Source organism: Girardinichthys multiradiatus, chromosome 23, assembly GCF_021462225.1.
Source record: "Girardinichthys multiradiatus isolate DD_20200921_A chromosome 23, DD_fGirMul_XY1, whole genome shotgun sequence".
In the NCBI taxonomy this organism is placed as follows: Eukaryota; Metazoa; Chordata; class Actinopteri; order Cyprinodontiformes; family Goodeidae; genus Girardinichthys; species Girardinichthys multiradiatus.
Window position 1 is genome coordinate 17,493,154 of NC_061815.1, and position 19,886 is coordinate 17,513,039.

Consider the following 19,886-nt stretch of genomic DNA (forward strand, 5'->3'; position numbering starts at 1 on the left):
GTCCGATCAGGGTGGTGTCGTCCGCAAACTTCAGAAGCTTGACAGACTGGTGACTGGAGGTGCAGCTGTTGGTGTACAGGGAGAAGAGCAGAGGAGAGAGAACACAGCCTTGGGGGGAACCGGTGCTGATGGTCAGGGAGTCAGAGACGTGCTTCCCCAGCCTCACGCGCTGCTTCCTGTCAGACAGGAAGTCAGTGATCCACCTGCAGGTGGAGTCGGGCACACTCAGCTGGGAGAGCTTCTCCTGTAGCAGAACTGGGACGATGGTGTTGAAGGCAGAGCTGAAATCCACAAACAGGATCCTGGCGTAGGTTCCTGTGGAGTCCAGGTGCCGGAGGATGAAGTGAAGGGCTAGGTTGACTGCATCATCTACAGACCTGTTGGCTCTGTAGGCAAACTGCAGGGGGTCAAGGAGGGGGTCGGTGATGTCTAAAGAACCCAAAAATAGATGTGCTACCGAGCATTGTTGGAAGTTATACTTCTGTTATGTTTGAGGCAGGGTTTGAGTTTGATTTCTAAATAGTGGTTGTTTCAGTGTCTTGTTTTTTTCTTTCATAAAAATGGTATCTTTCATCTGGTAAATGTAAACTTAAGCTAATTTACCTTATGTGTTTCCAGACAGATTGGATGAGGGTGACTTCATGTATATACGGAATCAGCCAAAGCATGGTAATTTATTGCAGGTGAACATTGAAATATAACCTTTTGTTGGCTGCTGATATGTACTTATCTTACTTCTTTACAGATTTTAAGGGTCTTTCAAGCGCCCGTCAGAGCCTCATGTCCGAAAGAAGTGAAGGCGCAACGCTGTATCAGTCCTCCCCTCATGCCTCTGTGTCTTTCTCCTCGCCACGCATGTCCCTCCATCAGTCCCACAATCCTCTACCACAAGAGGGAGAGTGCCTCTCCTTCAATCTCGAGGACACGTTTAAAGAGCTGGATGAGTTTCAGGAGGATCCCCCTCTCTTCATGGAAGAGAACAGCTGGGAGGGTGAGGAGTCAGAGCTGAGTGACCCAACACTGACTCTGTTTAACCACAAACACTTTCAGGTGAGCAAAGTCACAGTTCGTGGTCAAAGGTGGCCTGGGGCTTGTCCGAGTTCTCATTGAGAAAGAAGCTGAGGACATCCCAGGTCATTTTCAGTTTTTCTTGTTATATAAAATGCTAAAACAAAATTTCTGTATAATCATTAACTACAGAGGCAAGAGACCATTAATGTACTTATCCACAAACTCATGACCTCAGCTTCCTGAATTTGCTTAGAGGCTTTCTAGTGTGTTGTTACAGAACACATTAGCCAGGGTGTGGATGATGCCAAATTCAAGAAATTTGACTTTGCTCCCTGGACCAAATACTGAGAATTAGATCAATCTATACAAAACAAAGAATGTCCTTTTACCCTGCTGAGTCTTGTTAAATCTCATTTTGAAGAACCTTTTTTATGAGACTGATACAGTACCTCCTAATAAGACAGCAGAATGTGCAAATATCAATAATTAATACCCTTGCTGAACTTTTCTTTATTTCCGGCGTCTTCCAGGAGGACTTCCTGCCCCTGTATGACCTACACTGTTCCTTCCTGTGGGTGACTTTCAGTGGGAAGACTGAGGATGAGCTGACCGGACATCTAGAGAGCGTCAGGGAGTGTGCCAAGAGACTAGGCATGCACTGGGCACATCGGCGTGCATGCTTTGTCCTGGGCAGACTTTGCGCCAGAAAGCTTAAGTTCTCACAGGTATTTGCAACAGCAGGCAAACAGAAAAGATAATATATTTATCAAATGAAAACAGCTTTCTCCAGTAGCTCTGCCTTTATACTTAGAGTGCCTTACATAAGCATTCATATGCATGGAACTTCTATACAATTTGTTAAGTAACGGCTTCTTTTTTTTGGTTACTTTATTGGAATTTTTTTGTAAGAGACCAACATAGAGTACTGCCTAACTGTGAAGTGGGAGGGGAAATTTAAAGCAGGATTTGGTCATAAAAGAAACTATATCCCATTATTTAAACATCTCACAGAGCATTGTTCAATCTATCAATCTGTCATCATCATCAAAATAGAAATAATTTGGCTCAAATGCCAACTTACAAAGACATGGCCTTCCACCTAAACTGAAAGGCCAGGCAAGGGGAACATCAATTAGAGAAGGAGCCAAGAGGCCCATAGCAACTGTGGAGGAGATGCAGAGATCCACAACTCGGGTTAGAGAATTTGTGCACAGAACAAACTTTAGTCATGCACTCCTCAATTCTTGCCTTTATGGGAGCATGGCAAGAAACAAGCCATTGTTAAAATAAAGCCAAATGAAGTGCTTGCAGTACATTTTACAGTTTACCACAGGTCATTTGGGGGACACAATGAAAGAAGATTCCCTGCCAGATTGGACCAAAATTAATTTTTTGGTCTGGTGCAAAATTATAGGTGTGGTGGAAAATTGTAATGGTATGATGAATGAAGCTAAACAAATCCATCCTGCTTGACTGAGCTTGAGCTATTTTCAAAGAAAACAATGGCCCAAAATCTTCAGTCTCTACAGGTGCAAAGCTTTTAGAGACATACCTCAAAAGACTGATGGCTCTACATAGATTCCGTCTGCAGACTGCATTTGTGGTTTGTGGTTACAACGAGAAAAAATGTGGAAAGTTCAAAAAATACTTTGCAAGGCACTGTAGCTTAAGTCTTGGACTGGGTTTTACATTGAAAACTAATCATGACTGCTTCTCCTCAGGCACGTGTATACTATGAAGAAGCTCTGAGTGTCTGCATTGACAGCTTCTCTGATGTACCACTCCTTGTGGCTCTCTTAACAAACCTCACTGCTATCTACCTGAAGCAGCGTATGATTGATAAACTGCCCCAAACTCTGGAGAAGGCCAGTGCCCTGCTACTCTGTCTTCCCTGCCATATATTCACATCCACAGATGAAGTTGAACTGCTGAAGCTTCTCCTGAGGAGATCCATTGTATTGGGAGACAAACCTTTGGAGGCTCGTGTCTGCTACCTCATCTCTAGCCTCTTCTTACTTCTTAAAAAGACTGAAGATGCACTACCTTTCTTTGAACGACTTCAGTTTCTTTCGGTGACACATTTTGCCACTGAAGGGGGGCCTATAGCACCTTTAGACCTCAACTGGCTCTTGAGTTGGCTCTATCATCGTAAATACATGCCTCATTTAGCACTAGCCTCCCTAAGCCTGGACTCAAGAGAGGACCATTCACTTCATGATGCTTTTCAGAGGATCGAGTTGTTCATCAGGAACTCTGTCCGTCTGAATCCAAGCTGGAGGGAAGGAACTTCCCTTCTCCCCGCTCAGATAGTGGTTTACCTGCAACAGGCCCTGGCTATAGCTGAGCAGGGTGATGATATAAAGATGCAGAGGGATCTTTGTTTGGGTTTGGCATTGACCTACCAGCAGTATGGTGCACTGGATAAAGCAGTACACTGTGCTCAACAAGCTGTGGAGACAGGAAGCCATATCAATGAGGAGGATGTCTTTGAGGCTTCAGTGCTACTTGGCTGGCTGCTGGTGTTGATAGGTCAGGCTGAGAGGGCTCACTGTATGTTACAACCACTGCTCACATCACTGCAGGTAAGGAATCCAGTCAACAATGGAAAAGTAAATGCATAAAGTATTCAGAACCAGTTTACTTTCCTAAAATAATTTATTTGGTTCTTTTTGTGAAAATAGAGCACCGATAGCCCTACTCAGAGAGGAGTCATCCATAACCTCTTAGCCTTGTGCCTGAGGTATCAGGGTCGGGTCCGAGAGGCAGGCTGGCATCTCCACTGTGCCCTGGTAATCTCCAAAGAGAGTGGAAACCAAAGGAATCAGGCTCTGGCACTGGCTAACCTGGGCTGCCTGGCACTGGATGCTGGGGCATCACTCCTTGCAGAGCGCTTCCTGGTTAAGTAAGTGTAGTATATTTCCATGAGGAATTTCATGTTCAGGGACATGGAGAGGTAGGGTTTGATGGAGCAGAGTCTGGTTCAGTTCAGCTCCTGGGTGAAAAGCAGAGTACACCATGGATAATGTGATCAAATTATTTTTTGCTTAACATACTTTTCCCTGATTCTAGGTCTCTGTGCCTTTTTCTGGATCTTTGGGAGAGTCCAACTGATGAGGAACATGTTCAGACCTATCTTTGGCTCGGGCGTAGCTACAAGGACAGGGGGAAGAGTCAGGACATCAGGGCATGCTATGAAATGGGGCTGCTAATTGCACTGCATGCCAGAAATTTGCACAGTAAGTATTATTTCAAACACAGTGTGAAGATATTCACTTAGTGTGTTTTTTTTTAGCGTTTTACAGCATTTCGGGCCGTATGTTGATTACAATGACAATATTTAACAAATTAAATGAATCTACAGATTTGCTTATACTGTAGCAAATTATGTCGGTGCTTTAAATACATTAACGAAAATACGTATTGAAAATATCAATGTTTTTCTCAGTAGATATATTTCTAATGGGCTACTGGGATACAATTCACACCAGACGTTTGTAACAACCCAGGTAAAACACGCATTAAGAAATCAAAACAAATGTTGACACACGCACTGGAATCTATTAAATGCTTTTCTGGCAATGACAACTTTTGTTGCACAATTGTCATTTTGACCTTTCAAAAAAAAAAGCTGTCATCCTGAAAGCTCTTCTATGCACAAAGATTCTATTCAATTTAAGTCAAAGTATTGATTAGGTGAGGAAGCTGTTTTTTCTTTATATGAAACCAACCAACCAATAGTTTTCTTGGCTGTATGTGAAGGATCACTGTCTTGCTTACAAAATACCCTCTTTACATCTTCAGATTCTCATCAAAGATGTCTCAGTGACTTTATCCAGTCATCATGTCTTCAGTTATTTGAAGTCAGAATCATGTGCTGAAAAACACCAAAAATGTATATTTCATGGTGTTTTTAAGGTTTTGTGCAAATCTCCAAACATTTTGAGTTTAATTGTGGTTTTATCTGAGTAGACTATATACTCCCTATATTACATTGGCTTGTCCAAATGTTCTGGAGCGTACTTTAAACAAATCTTGAGCAGTGAGCATGCATAGAGGACATTACAGTTCAGTGGACTGCCTATTATGTTCTTTAAAACAACTGTACCTGCTAATTTCAGGCCTCTCCAAAGCCCTCAAGAGTTCTCCTTGTCTCTTGGCATCTGCTTTGATGATTGTTTGACTCCTTTGTCAGGGATTTTGTAAGGGAGCAATTCATTTTGGCTGGTTCATGTTGAAATGATGGTCCTTCCATCTCAGGATTAAGGCCACAACGGTATTCAATGGACCATTCAGACGTTTAGAAATAAATCTGTAGCCAAAGCAAACAGTATGTTTCGCAGCAAAAAACGTTTTGAAGGTTTTGAAACAGCTCCTTGATGTTATCCATCATAAGGTACTTTTTGTGTGATGTGTTTGGAATGAGAACCCTTTTTCAGGCACTTTACAAAGTCAATTTAATCGGATCATACAGATTTCAAGTCGGGTACATACATTTCAATTAATCCTAACCATCGCACAGTGCAGTTTAACATTCAAATTGGTTAAAACGTTTTTCTACTGAAGGAAACCCAGCAGATTGCATCAAGTCAGAGACTTGTAGCAGTCACTCCTCCTGGATGAGCATGTAGAGACAATGGATTTGTTTTAGATCATCAAACAAATTTTAATTGTCAAAGACAACACAAGTAAACACAAAATGCTGTGGTTTACAATGGAGGTTTTTATTATTAAGGGAGAAAGAAATCCAAACCTATATGGCCTTGTGTGAAAAAGTGATTACCCTCTACACCTCTACACTAATAACTGGGTGGGCCACCCTTAGCAGGAACAACTGCAATGCAGTGTTTATGATAAAGTGTATTGAGTCTTTTACAGCGCTGTGGGGGAATTTTGACCCACACATGTTTGCATAATTTTTTTAATTCCGCCACATTGGAGGGTTTTAATTCAATTCAATTCAGTTTATTTATATAGTGCCAATTCACAACACTTGTTGTCTCAAGGCACTTCACAAAAGTCAGGTACATACATTCCAATCAATCCTAACCATTGAACAGTGCAGTCAGATTCAGTTATTCAAATTGGATAAAAAGTTTTTCTATCTAAGGAAACCCAGCAGATTGCATCCAGTCAGTGACTTGCAGCATTCCCTCCTCCCAGATGAGCATGTAGAGACAGTGGACAGTCACTGTCGTTGACTTTGCAGCAATCCCTCATACTGAGCATGCATGTAGCGACAGTGGAGAGGAAAAACTCCCTTTTAACAGGAAGAAACCTCCAGCAGAACCAGGCTCAGTGTGAGAGGCCATCTGCCACGACCGACTGGGGGTTTGAGAGAACAGACAAGAGACACAAAGATAACAAAGAAGCACTGATCCAGGAGTCCTTTCTATGGGAAGGAAAAGTAAATGTTAACGGATGTAGCTCTTTTAGTCGTTTCATCTAGAAAGAACAGATAAACTCTGAGCCAGTTGTCAAGGTTAGGGTCTGAAAGAAAGCACATAGTTAGTCACAGTAGAAGCTCAGTCAGTAGCTATGTCTAGGAGAGAGAAAGGGTTCAACACTGAAAGACCTGGCCATGTGGATCATCGGTAGAGGGTGAGCATTAAGTTGTTGCCAGCAGAAGCTTGGACGATGCCCCTCTCCAGAAAGGTGTCACAGGTAGACACAGAGTCAGGCCAGGTATACCTTCTAGGAAGAGAAAAGAGAGAGAACATAAAGTTAGAAGCTGAAATAACAGCAAATAATGCAAAATTGGAGAGTAGTGTGAGAATTTAGCGAAGAGGGTGAAAATGGTCATTATGTCCTCCTGGAGCCTAAGCATAACTACAGAGATAGCTCAGGATAACCTAAGCCACTCTAACTATAAGCTTTATCGAAAGGAAAGTTTTAAGCCTAGCCTTAAAAGTAGACAGGGTGTCTGCCTCACGGACTAAAACTGGGAGCTGGTTCCACAGGAGAGGAGCCTGATAACTAAAGGATCTGCCTCCCATTCTACTTCTAGAGACTCTAGGAACCACCAGTAAACCTGCAGTCTGAGAACAAAGTGTCCTGTTAGGAACATATGGAACAATCAGATCTCTGATGTATGTTGGAGCTAAATCATCAAGGGCTTTATATGTGAGGAGGAGAATTTTAAATTCTATTCTAGATTTAGCAGGGAGCCAATGAAGGGAAGCTAAAATAGGAGAAATATTATTTCTCTTTTTAATTTTCATCAGAACTCTTGCTACAGCATTTTGAATCAGCTGAAGGCTTTTAACTGCATTGTGTGGACATCCTGATAGTAAAGAATTACAATAGTCCAGCCTTGTAGTAACAAATGGATGGACTAGTTTTTCAGCGTCACTCCTGGATAGGATATTTCTAATTTTGGCAATGTTCCGGACGTGAAAGAAGAAAATCCTAGAAATCTGTTTTAATATGGGATTTAAATTAAATGTCCTGGTCAAAAATAACACCAAGGTTTTTTACTTTACTACCGGAGGTCAATTTAATGCCATCCAGGTTAAGTAATTGACTAAGCAGTTTCTATTTTAAAGACTCCGGTCCGACTATGACAACTTCTGTCTTGTCTGAATTTAGAAGCAGAAAATTTAAAGTCATCCAAGTTTTTATGTCTTCAAGACATGCTTATAGTTTAACTGGTTGGGCTCATCAGGATTTATTGATAAGTAAAGCTGAGTATCATCAGCGTAACAGTGAAAATTTATCCTATGCTGCCTGATAATTTTACCTATTGGAAGGATATATATATATATATATATATAGTAAAGAGAATTGGCCCAAGTACTGAATCCTGTGGTACTCCACAATTAACACTGGAGTTTGAAGATGATTTATCATTTACATGAACAAACTGGAATCTGTCAGATAAATAAGATTTAAACTAGCCTAACGCTGTTCCCCTGATCCCTACAGCATATTCCAGCCTTTTTAAGAGAATATCATGGTCGACTGTATCAAATGCACCACTGAGATCTAACAGAGCCAGTACAGACACAAGTCCATTATCTGAGGCCATAAGAATATATTCAGTGACTTTCAGCAGAGCTGTTTCAGTGCTCTGATGAGCTCTAAAGCCTGATTGAAACTCTTCAAACAGGTCATTGCTGTGTAAATGCTCACACATTTGATTAGCAACTATTTTCTCAAGAATTTTAGATAAGAATGGAAGATTGGATATAGGCCTGTAATTTTTCAAGTCATCTCAATCAAGCGAAGGTTTCTTAAGTAAAGGTTTAAATACAGCTACCTTAAAAGCTTGTGGTACATATCCATTTACTAAGGATAGATTAATCATATCTAAAATGGGGCTGGTAATCAGAGGGAACACTTCAATAAAGTTCAACTTTTGTCTCATCAGTCCACAGAGTATTTTCCCAAAAGTCTTGGGAATTATGAAGATTTGTTTCTGAAAAAACTGAGGCGAGCCTTAATATTCTTTTGGCTCAGCAGTGGTTTTCGTCTTAAAACGCCATGCAGACCATTTTTGCCTAGTCTCTTTTTATGGTGGAGACTTTCGTTGTCCGATGAGCTAACCCCTCCCTCCTACTTCCCTATGTCTTAAGGGATTGCTCTATCCAGCTCTCCATCCAACGGGTCCGGACTTCCCTAAACCTGAAAGATCTTACTAAGCAGGTTTACTGAAAGTTCTGTTTAAGCTGGTGTCGGGAAATGACTCGCCTAGCCTCTGACAGCCTTCATACAAAAGTCTCGCCCTTCTTCAACTGGAGGTCTGGACGACTGAGTAGCCTACCGCAGTCATGTCACTTTTGTTCACGGCTGCTCATTCCCTAATTTTACAACTGGCTCTTGGTATATGGGCTAGGTTAATTTTAGTGGCTCGGCACGAGCCCCATGGGCGCTGTTTTAACAAACTTGGCTAAGGCAACCTATAAAAACCTCCTAACATTTCTTAGAACCAGGCAAAAGACTTTTTACTACCAATGAAAAACCAAAAATAAGGTGACTCAATTAATTGAATGTCCACGATTTAACTAGAATTGTATATGTTTTCTTTAATTAGCAATGCTTATGCAGGGGTCAGTAACAGCTTCAATTCGGCAACACATAAGAATTTCAATAATAGAAATAAATCAATCAATTCAACCTGTCTTACCCTGATGCTGAAACTAATGAGGTTGGAGAGGCTTTGAAGACGGAGGCTCATCCATGCACCTGATGGAGATGTTTCTTCTGGTAATGAGTGGTTTCTTGAAGGGAATATGACTTAATCTTCAGTTTTCTTCCTTTAAGTGGCAGGCACTGATGCTCCAGACTTCGATGGTTAAACAGGATCTTTGTTGTCATATGTCTCCGAAGACAGTGGTTTCCAGAGGCTGAAGAATTGAAGGAAACCCGGAGACATAAATGAGGTTGATTCAGGACTTCCAGAAGCCTGAAACTTAGAGCAATCAACTCTTCACCAATCAAGTTCACTTCTGTTGTCTGGATAAATCAGATTCTTAATTTTGAGGCACAGTCCTTTCTGGGAACACGGGTTGATCCTCTTTTTAATGCAGTCGATCAGCTGGGCTGTGTCTCTGTTCCTTTTCCATCTGAGCTTCTTTTATCCGTCCGATCTTGTTCGCTGGTCTTCTGCGAGGAAACAACCAAATAGTTCCTCTATTCTTGCCCATTTTATAGAGCAATTCCACCAAACTCTTTGTGCTCATTGGCCAGTGGTTGTTGCCATGGCTGTCCCATTGGTCACCCGTGACATAAGGTGATGTTATTTTTCTGGAATTTCCCAAGTCGTGTTCATATCAGACATGCCATCATCACCTCAGTCCTGAGCTGTCTGCTGGCCTCTTCTTTGACCTGCGCACCCGCCTCAGTCATCTGCCTTGTGCTGTAAGCTACTGCTCTCACTTCCCAAATTCCTGAACATCTGCTCTATTCCTGTCTCACTCAACATTACACTTCCTCTTAAACAGAGGCTTTAATTCTTACATTGGTGCTACTCAAACTTTTAGTTACAGCGTTTACTTCATTTACAGTTTAAAACCATTACTTAAACTTCATCCTGTTTATTCACACACCACACATTATCTCTTTCATATATAGCTGATTGAGAATTTCTAAACCTTAATGTTTTCTATTTTAATTATCAGTTCTCAATCATATTTCAATCATATGTGTTTTAACTTGAACATCAAAGATTACTTGTTTCATTTAATACTTGTTTAACTTGATAATCAAAGATTACTAATTTCATTTAATACTTGTAGAAAATGGAAAATCATCATACATTATTCCTTTGGTTACACTTCTTGGTTATACTTCTGCAAAAGATAAGACAGCTAATATGTGACAACACACAGGCCTCTCCAGTCTCTCAGTTCTAGAATATGAGAATATGCTTGTTTCACTCTCTACTGCTTCAACTGTGTATTTTAGTAATTATTGCATGGATTACACAAAAGGATATTCATTGTAATTTTTATGGATTTAACTGTGAGCAGTTAATGAATGTTGCATGGATTACATGGAAAGATCTCACCTTATTTTGACACCCCCTTCTTGAAATCAGACTGTATCCATGCCCAAAGTCCCAAAAGTCAGAGAAAAACAAGGTCTTCATGTGTTTGGCTTTCACCCTTGGGGAAGTCTCCTTTTGAAGTGGGGAACACCATAAGCCTTCCATACCCAGGGAAACGTCGTGTTCAGCCATTCTTCGTGTTCAGTTCAGATGGTTTTCGACCAGGAGGTTATGCAGGAGAGATAGACTCGATGAGTGTAAAGAAGGGCCAAGGGCAGATAGTTCTGAGTGCGGCATTGAGTGAATATGTTCCAAAAACAGCTGGGCAAATATCTGAGCTTAGTATTAATACATTCCTGCAGGGCTTCTCGATTCCGAAAAGCCAACGGGTAATTTGTACGATTCTTGGCTGACAAAGTGTCTTTAGGCCTAGGGGTGTCAGGAATGCGTGTGCGATTCTGCGCTGTGGCGTTGGGTCCTCTTGCGGGGATAACAAGGCCCCATTCGGTGTGGTTGCTGGTCTGCTGGGATATGTCTGGTTTAATGGACACATTCTCGTCACAATTTAATTGATATTTTCCCCAAAATTTCCAACGGGGAAACCAGGCTGGGCAACTCACAACTCTTGAAGGGAGCCTTGTAGATAACCTCAGGCTCCCAATAACCTTGGCCTTTAAACTGTACCAAGGGTTGACAGGCCCAGTCGCAGTGCCACTCCGGGACCCCTCGGTCAGGGTGTAACCAATTGCAGCGAATTGTACGGCGGATGAGTCGATACAGGATTCTCACCCATATTATTACTCCCTCGTCAGTGAGTTCAAGGTTGGAGATAGACCAGGTGCGGTTGACAGGTTGTTGGGTCGTGGAGTCGTTAATCCATACTGGGTTTCTCTCTAGAACCTTCTAGAACCTTCATCAATCTGGTGAAGTTGGTTTTTTGGCTTTCACGAAAGAACACAGAGTGGTTCTTTATGGGAGAGTATTCTGTCCAAGGCAAAAAGATGTTCAGAGAGGTTGTGTTCCAGCAACTTTGGTTGGCATATTTTGAAGAACCATGAGCGACCTTAACATGGGTTAAGTTCCATGGTCCCACTCCAGCTTGGTAAAGTATAATTAACAAAAGAATGATGCCAATAAGCATAGCGAAAAGCCTAAGCAAGGTCTTCAGACAAGATGCTTTATCCGTGTTCTTTATCCGTTTCCATAGCTTGGGTCGAGTAGAGGGACTTGTGTTGTCAGGGTCGTCAGGAGGCTCTTCGTTTTGGGCATTAAAAATAGCTAAATAACTGAGAGGAATCATGTCCGAATGAGTCTCTGGCATGGTTATCCTCGGGAATAGCCTGCTAATTCCAGTTGATCTGCTTCTTCAGTTCTGTCCACTCGTCCTTTGAGCAGGGTTTGATAAATGGGTGATGGGTAAGGCAATCCAGGTTCCAATCCCTTCCACACCCATGTCCACTGGTAGACTAGTCAGTGTTTAGGTTGTATCTGTGGTCCTGCAAATTTATATCAATCTATGGCCCGCCTTTGTCTATAGTACTCATAAGCCAACCCCACTTCTGACAGGGTACAGATTGATGTGTACAGTGGGTGGCTGTGAATCTGGAGTTCGACCCGACGGAATTGGTCGAGCCGGAGTGGTACAGTGTGGGTGTGGAGGGTTAGGGCAGACCGTTCCTTCTCTCACCGAAATGGGTAATTGGGTGATGTTGAAGACATATCTGCCAGGTTGACGCTCTTTTCCCTTGAATTCTTTTGACTTATAAGGTGATGTGGCCAAATTACAGCTCCGGCCATTGAAACTTCATAATACATGCCTTTGAATGGTTCTTGATAATGTGGTCCCCATCTGATTCCCAGAACTGCTCTTTTTACTTCAAGGTAGAATATATTGAATATCCATTGCAGGCTTTCGGGCCCCTCTGGTGAGATTATAATTTGAGTATCCAGCGGGGGACGCCCTTCATTGCCAGGCCAGGACATTGTGCGATACGAGAGTAAAAAGTTACTTACATTCCATGGTAAGGCTTGGCATTTTCCAGCATGGTCAAGCTTTTGCAGATCTGCTTTTCTATGATACTCAGTATTGGAGACAACATAACTTTCTGAGGATGGATAGTAAGGGGCAAAATCCGTTCTCGGTTTCTCTAGTAGAACTAATTCTGATGGCAGTTTTAGATAGGGGATTCCCTGCATCAGGCCATTCCAGATGTTAGGCCCCAATTTTAACTCTGTCATCGGTGTAGGGACCCCATGGGGAATAACATTCTTCCTTTTATGTTTTTCTTTTCCTTTGACACTTGACAACTTTTGTCCCTTTTCCTTGTTGGTCCGTCAATGTTTGTCCTGTCTTGTCCATTTCTGCTTCTGTGGTAAAGAGGCCAAGGCCAGGAATGTGAGCATTTATTCCTGTATGCTGCTGCTGCTTCTACTTTTCCAGAGTCTTCTTTTTGATGTTCTGGGATGACTGTTATTGTTGCTCCTATGGAGTATACACCTCTAAATGGGACTACAACCATTTGCACTGCCAGTTGTACCCTCTGGGTGGAGCTAGGGTCAGTGGGTGTGTCTGTCCAATGAGCCACAATACCTGGAATCTGTAGGACCCTATTGCGATGCCAGTTTTCAGAGGTTACGATGAACTCTCCCACCTTCTGTTTGGGTCTGGCTCCCTGGCTGCCCCAGGCATCTAAACTGGTCGTGTAGTAGTATAGCCCTGTACCCCGAGCACCCCTTTCCTTGAGAGTGTTGAGCAAGTCTTCCAGGGGGAGGTCTGGATTTGCAACAACTTCTAATATTAAATGTCCCCAGGTTGTCAACTCCCATGGCCCAAACCATCCACTTGGCTGCGCCTGTTGTTCTTCATTGTCAGGAGGTTGTTCCAGGGCAGTGCCGACACCCTCTGGACCCTGGTCTCTATACACTCGGAACACCAGGGGATACTGTGTGGTGGTTAAAGGTGGGCGGCTTACCTGGCCAGAGGCTGGATCATATGGCCAGGACTCCCTGATTGATGCTGTCAGCAGATCTGTTGGTCCCCCATCCAGGCCATCATTCAGGTGACCCCATCCTTCGGTTCCACATAACCCTTCATATAGTGGGGGAGCTGATGGTTGAACTATTAATACCACACTGTCTTGGTCCCAGGGTGCCTGTCTATACGGTGCAGGCCACCCTTCATCAGGATGTGGTTTAAAGGATCATAAAATTGCTTTACTTGCCACCCTTCTGCTTGAACCACCTGCATCAGCCCTCCTGATCTTGTCTGGGGTCCACAAGAGTCACAGTACTTAAGAAATGAACCGTCCCACAGGCAGGTACACTCTCTTGGTCTTTCTTCATGCAGATCCCACTGGGTCACAAAGACCACTCTTGGGAGAGTGGTGATTCGGCAGCCCCCACAAATGAAGATGTCCGTTACCTTGACGGGCTTGTATGGCAGTTTGTCTAACTCATCGCCACCAGTGTTGTGATGTAATGGTTTCTCTCGTCCTGGTCCTTCCCAGCAGACTTTGAGCTGACTTGGGCCCGTGCAGATTGCGCAACAGTTCTTGACCTCTCGCCACCACAGCATTTCATCTTCTGTTGACAGGAATCCTTTTTTAGCAAAGTCCAATTTCTTCAAGGCTCTTCCTGCCCAAAGCCCTGAAGTGGTTCTTCGAATGGCAACCACCCCATATACAGTGGCCAGTCTGATGTAGGGTGGCATGGTGCTTGATTCACTGGCCATCTCTCCGGTTTCTGGTTATCCTTAGTTGAGAATTGGCTTGAGGGGGCTTGGTCGTTGATTGAGTTCTGCTGCAGGGCAGGGTCTACTGACTTGATGCCTGTCATTCAGTGCTTGCCCTATTTCTACAGCTTTGGTGCTCCAGTCATGGGAATTAGCATTTTTTGCTATCCAGTTTTTCACCAGACCCCACTTCGCTTGGGGAGTGTATGGTGGAGAGTAAACTCTCATTACTCCATATGTCTGGCACCAGTGATCAACCTGTGCATTGCTAAAATGAGTCCCATTGTCTGTTTGCAGTTCCTTAGGCACCCCAAGGGAACTACAGACTTGCTCCAGCATGGCAACGACATTGCTGCTGTTGGCTCTCCTTGCTGCTCTTACAGTTACATACCCTGACATTGAGTCTACTAGCACCAGAAGGTATTTCTCACCTTTCTTCTCTGTTATCCCCATGGGGCCCGCGACATCCATGCACACTGAGCCCCAGGGGATGGTGCGCTTGATGGTCAGACCTTCCAGCCGCTGTCCACGGCGTCCTGCGTTGTATTGACCACATACTTCACAGTCCCGTAGTACGCGCCGGATGTGTTTCATAGGGATCCAGAGCTCCTGCTCTTCCAATTCTTTACAGGTAGGTAGCACGCCTGCATGTCCTAAGGCCTCATGCACGCTCCGTACCACCTCATCCATGTACTCTTCAGGGACCGCCTGTCCTTGTGGCGTTCTATCCCACTTCTCGATCCCGACAAAGACAACTTTTCTCTGTTGAACATAGCGATCCACCTCATCATTTCCACGCCAGTGAGCCCCTTCTCGGGTGTGAGCCTTCTGGTGCTCCACTTCAAGCTCCAGGCTCATCCTCAACTCGGCGATCTTTTTTCACAGATCGTGATGGGCCACTAACTTTCCTTTGGCGCTTTCAAATCCATTCTCTTCCCAAATGGATAAGCCTTCATTCGAGGCTTGTGCACAGTAGTGGCTGTTTGTGGTTATCTTTACTCTCTTGATTCTTCTCTTCATCAACTCTTAACATTCCCTCCAGCACTGCTGTCACTTCTTTGCTATGGCTCTTTGATTGAGGGCCTTGAAGTTGATTACTGGCCTCCAACCTCCTCCTGATGACTCTGGTTTCTTTACCACTTGAATGGGACTGTTAGTGATGGGATTTGGCTCTTCTCTGATGATTCCTAGAGCGCTCAATTCTTTTACTATTTTATCAATTTCTTCAACAGCTCCCGGGTTTAGGGGGTACTGTCGAACAGGTGGATGCACTGCCCCTTCTATGAGGTGCACATACTTCGGTCCCAGGTCTCCACAATCAAACACTTGTGGGGTCTTTCGTGACCTCTTGGTGGGAATTTCATTGGCCCAATTGGAAATATATTTACTGAGGAAAAACTATTTGGTTAATACTTATTTTTATGTGCTATATAATTTGCTGAACAGTGTTGCTACTTTGCTTATATCCCATTTTTTTTTTTTTTATTTACCGATCCTTTGTATTTATTGCAGGTCAGATGGTAGTAGCCAAGCTTCTGAGTCGGCTTTATGCCGACATGCTGCTCTATGGTCAGAGTATTGTATACTATGAGCACTGCGTCTCAGTGTCCAGAGATCTGAAGGACAAGAGACGGGAGGGAGAGTATCTGGAAAAGCTCAGCAGCCTCTACCTCTCACTCAACACAGAAAAGTAATTTATTTTTGTCTCCTTCACTCCCAGGTAGTTTCTATTTCTTCACACACGTTTTTCATGCTTTATTTCTAATTTTGCAGATCGTCTCGTAAATCTCTTGACTATACCAAGCAGAGTCTGAGGATTTCTATTGACCTGGGCAAGAGAGAGGAAGAGTCAGAGACCTGGCTGCAGGTGGGACGAATCTATTACCTCATCCAGGAGGACGAGCTGGCTGACATGTACCTCCAGGTAAAGAGGAAATTGAATATTAAAGTGTAGACTGGCTGTTTTTTAGGTACTTGTTTTTCCTGGTCCTGCCCTTTGTTCTTTCATAACACTGGCAAACATCCAGTGAATGTCTACACTCAACATTCCTGAGCAATCATTGTCCTTGCTAAAACTGTGTGCAAATCTCAGTCTTCTGCATATTTATACTCTTACATTCAATTCTGTATTTTTTTTAAACCATCTAAAATGTGGTGTTACAAATATTTCAAACAGATTCAAAATATTTACTATTAAGGATAATAATAAAGTATATTGATAGGCAGCAGTGAAAACAGCCCTAAGGATGAATGACCCTCATTTTGCAATGAACATCTATGAGGAGGCAGGTGATGTTTACTTTAAAGGCCACAGGAACCGGATGGCTTCAGAGCTTTTCTACAGGGTAAGTGGAAAAGTAATAATTTTTGTTTATCTCAAGACAGCTATGCTATTAGCTAGCAATTTCTACAATAGCTGTGGCAAATATTCATATTTCCATTTTTTCTCCACACTATTTTCCAACAATTACTTTGGTTCTTAGGATGGTAGTCTGCCATTTGCACGGAGCATAAAAGACCTCCATTCAGAGTTCCGGTTGTTAAGTAAATTAACAGAGCTGTTAATGAACCAAGGAGAGCAGGAGGAAGCTCTGCAGTATGCAACACTGGCTGTTCAAATTGCTAATCAAACAGGTAAGCATTGCTTTTTGTCTTTATTATCCCACTTAGAATAGATACAGATTCAGCCACACTATTATTTTCTTCTGCAGGAGTTCGTGAAAATGAGAGGACTGCTTATCATCGCTTGGCCACAATTTATTACAGCCTGCAGCAGTATGAGATGGCAGAAAACTACTACCTGAAGTCCCTATCCCTGTGTCTGCCTACTCTGCAGCACCCCACAGAGGCGCGCTACTACACTAAACTCTATTGCAGACTGGGAAACCTTACATTGCACAAACTCAAGGTACAGCTGATGCCAAACAGACTGCATGATGATGTTATTGATGTTCCCCATGTCAAATCTCAGAATGTAGTGACATCTTGTGGCCCAAATTGCAAACTACAACCAACTTAATTTGAAACCTTAAACCCAGCCTCATCTATTCCTGAATACCTGTGATCATAAATGCCTAATAAAGGATCAAGGTCATTGTCCTTAAAATATCTGGTTTTCTAAGAGTAATTAATGCTATGAATCCTTCAGCTGGGATAATTACAGTGCCTTGCATCTGTATTTATACCATGTCAGCTTTTGTCATGTTTTGTCATGGTAGAGGATCATAATCTTTAACATACATTTTTTTTATATGATAGACTCACATATAGTAGTACATAAATACATAATTTTGAGATGGAATGAAAAGGATACATGTTTTTATTTTTTATTTTTGACAAATTAATTTTATTATTCACCTTCCCTGAGTCAACCAACTTTTGTTGCATTTACAGATGCAGCTGTTGTGGGAATGAAAGAAGCAGCTTGTGGTTGAGATTTATGCCTATTCTCCTTTGCAAAACGGCTTAAATGCAAGCATCTCCATGTTTCAATGTGAGGATAGTGTGTTCAGGGTGATCTGCAGTGTTTGTTTTCCACCACAAATATCATTTTTCTTGTAGACTAAAAGGCAATATCAGTTTTGGTCTCATTTGACCCCAGGACGTTCTTTCACATTTACTGTTTCACTTACATGGTTTGTGTCTAATTTTAAGTGGGACTTCTTAAGCTGCCTGTCAAAATGGTTTTTCTTCATGCCACTTTTCCACAAAAGCGAGATTCTTAGAGTCCACGGCTACTATCTGTTCTGTCAGCAGCTTCTTTCCCCCTCAAGACAAGTGGTTTCACTGGATTTTGTTTAGGGGTATCATAGTTAAGGGGGCAGAATACACTGAAGATTTTACTCATAAAAATGTTAAAACCAGATTTTCTTTTTCTTTCCACTTCAAAATTCCAGCATAACCAATTTTGTATTGGTCTATCACATAAAGTCCCAGTGAAATACATTGAATTTTTAACAACTCAAGCTCTGTGGTCAAAGCACAGTGCAGGTTTAATGATCATAGTTGACCTTTATACTTTGCCTTTGCAGGATGCTTTTGATGCAGTGGGGTACTTCCATTTGGCACTGGCAGCTGCTCTTGCGGACCAAACTAACCCTGAAGCTCTGTATGTGGTGTACATGAAATTGGCGGAGATCCATGGAAACCAAATGCCTGATGCTCAGTTATGCCAATTTTACAGAGACAGAGCTCAGAGTTTGAAGAAAGTTTTGGCCGGGGTAAAAAGCTCTGCAGATCCTAACCAAAAAAGGACGAATTCACTGAATGTTGATTTTGGACATAGAGAAGGTTTGCTTGAGAGACATTCTAGTTTTGATTTTGTACATGAAGATGAGAGGTTTGAAGATAATACAGCAGCAAGAGCTCATGTGGTCCACACAGATGCTGAAGAAATATTGGCAGACATGAATCTTGAAGGAGATTATGGCCAGAAGGATCATAGTCACTGCCTTGCTAAGACAGAGAGTTTCTATGTAGATGTTTCTGGCTCAGAGACGGACACCCTTGCGAGCCATTCATATAGTGACAGTGTCATAACAGGGTCCTTTGATACGGCTAAGGAGCACATTTCAGACTCCAGCAGCTCCACTGAAATTTACCAGAATCCAGCTGAACGAAAGGATTCAGAATTAGATTCTGACCAGAGCATGCCGAGTCAAATACCGGCAAATCCTACAAGTGATCTCACCGGACACACAAACGCCAGAGACATGGATTCAGATATTCAAGATGAACAAAATACACCCACTAAAGAAAATGGATGCTCACCCTCAAATAGACTATGATGCTGGACAGAAGGATACTGTCACCATGAATAATGATAAAGCTATAAGTAGGGATAAAGCTTGGAGACACACAGAAGAAAATAAATGTTGACGCACACAGTAAGCACAAATGTCGACACACAGCATTCCAAAGACACTTCCCTTTCTCCGGCCACATGTGTTGTTGCCAGAAAACTGATCGAAACGTTCCAGCCGAATGGCAGTTTTAATTTTAACATGTCAATATTGTAAATCAATCAAAGCATGGCCTTCTTCCCTAATATAAACTGCAGGTATTACAGTGCACTCTATATGTAACATATGTTTTCTACATTGCTGTGTAACGTAAACATTAAAACAATCTTATTTTGGTTGTGGAATCTTTATTTCCTCTGCCAAGGACGTTATGTTTTTAGTTGAGTTTGTCTGTGTGTGTGTATTAGCAACTTTACAGAAAAAGTTAAATTAATTTTTTATGAATTCTTTTTTTTATCAGAGGTTATTAGATATACATCTAATGCCCGGGTCTATTTATGCCGGCTCCACTCCACTTGGCACGCTTTGTGAGCATTTCCATAACTTTTCTTTTGGTTACCGTCACCTACTTTTTTTAACCCTGCTCCTGAGCAGGTACTATCGCAGCTGAGTAGCGACTACATGTGACATAAATAGACTGCTGTTCACTGATTGGCCATGGGACCAGGAGAAATGAGAAGGTTTTCCAAGAGGTAGTGCAGGGAAAACTTAATAAAAAAAAAATATATATATAAAATATATAAAAATAATATATATAATTTTTCCATTTACAAATCATAAACCATACCTGAAGGCTGAAAAAAAGAAAAGAAAAAGGACACCATGTTAGCGTTCTGAATTGCACAAAGGCGGGGCATGC

At 42.3% G+C, this 19,886-nt stretch overlaps 1 protein-coding gene across 4 annotated transcripts in view; it reads left to right on the forward strand.

Annotated features, from left to right (window-relative positions):
• Positions 1-19,362, forward strand: part of sh3tc2 (SH3 domain and tetratricopeptide repeats 2) — a 36,401-nt gene extending 17,039 nt beyond the window's left edge. For all 4 annotated transcript variants that reach the window (XM_047354222.1, XM_047354218.1, XM_047354219.1 and 1 more), the window contains 12 exons: positions 619-669; positions 746-1,050; positions 1,542-1,736; positions 2,733-3,593; positions 3,693-3,913; positions 4,081-4,247; positions 15,738-15,915; positions 15,999-16,149; positions 16,448-16,570; positions 16,709-16,859; positions 16,937-17,133; positions 18,257-19,362. In XM_047354222.1, the coding sequence (XP_047210178.1) occupies positions 619-669; positions 746-1,050; positions 1,542-1,736; positions 2,733-3,593; positions 3,693-3,913; positions 4,081-4,247; positions 15,738-15,915; positions 15,999-16,149; positions 16,448-16,570; positions 16,709-16,859; positions 16,937-17,133; positions 18,257-19,012 (3,356 nt within the window). In that variant the 3' untranslated portion in view covers positions 19,013-19,362. The remainder of the gene's footprint in view (positions 1-618; positions 670-745; positions 1,051-1,541; positions 1,737-2,732; positions 3,594-3,692; positions 3,914-4,080; positions 4,248-15,737; positions 15,916-15,998; positions 16,150-16,447; positions 16,571-16,708; positions 16,860-16,936; positions 17,134-18,256) is intronic.
• The last annotated feature ends 524 nt before the right edge of the window (positions 19,363-19,886 follow it).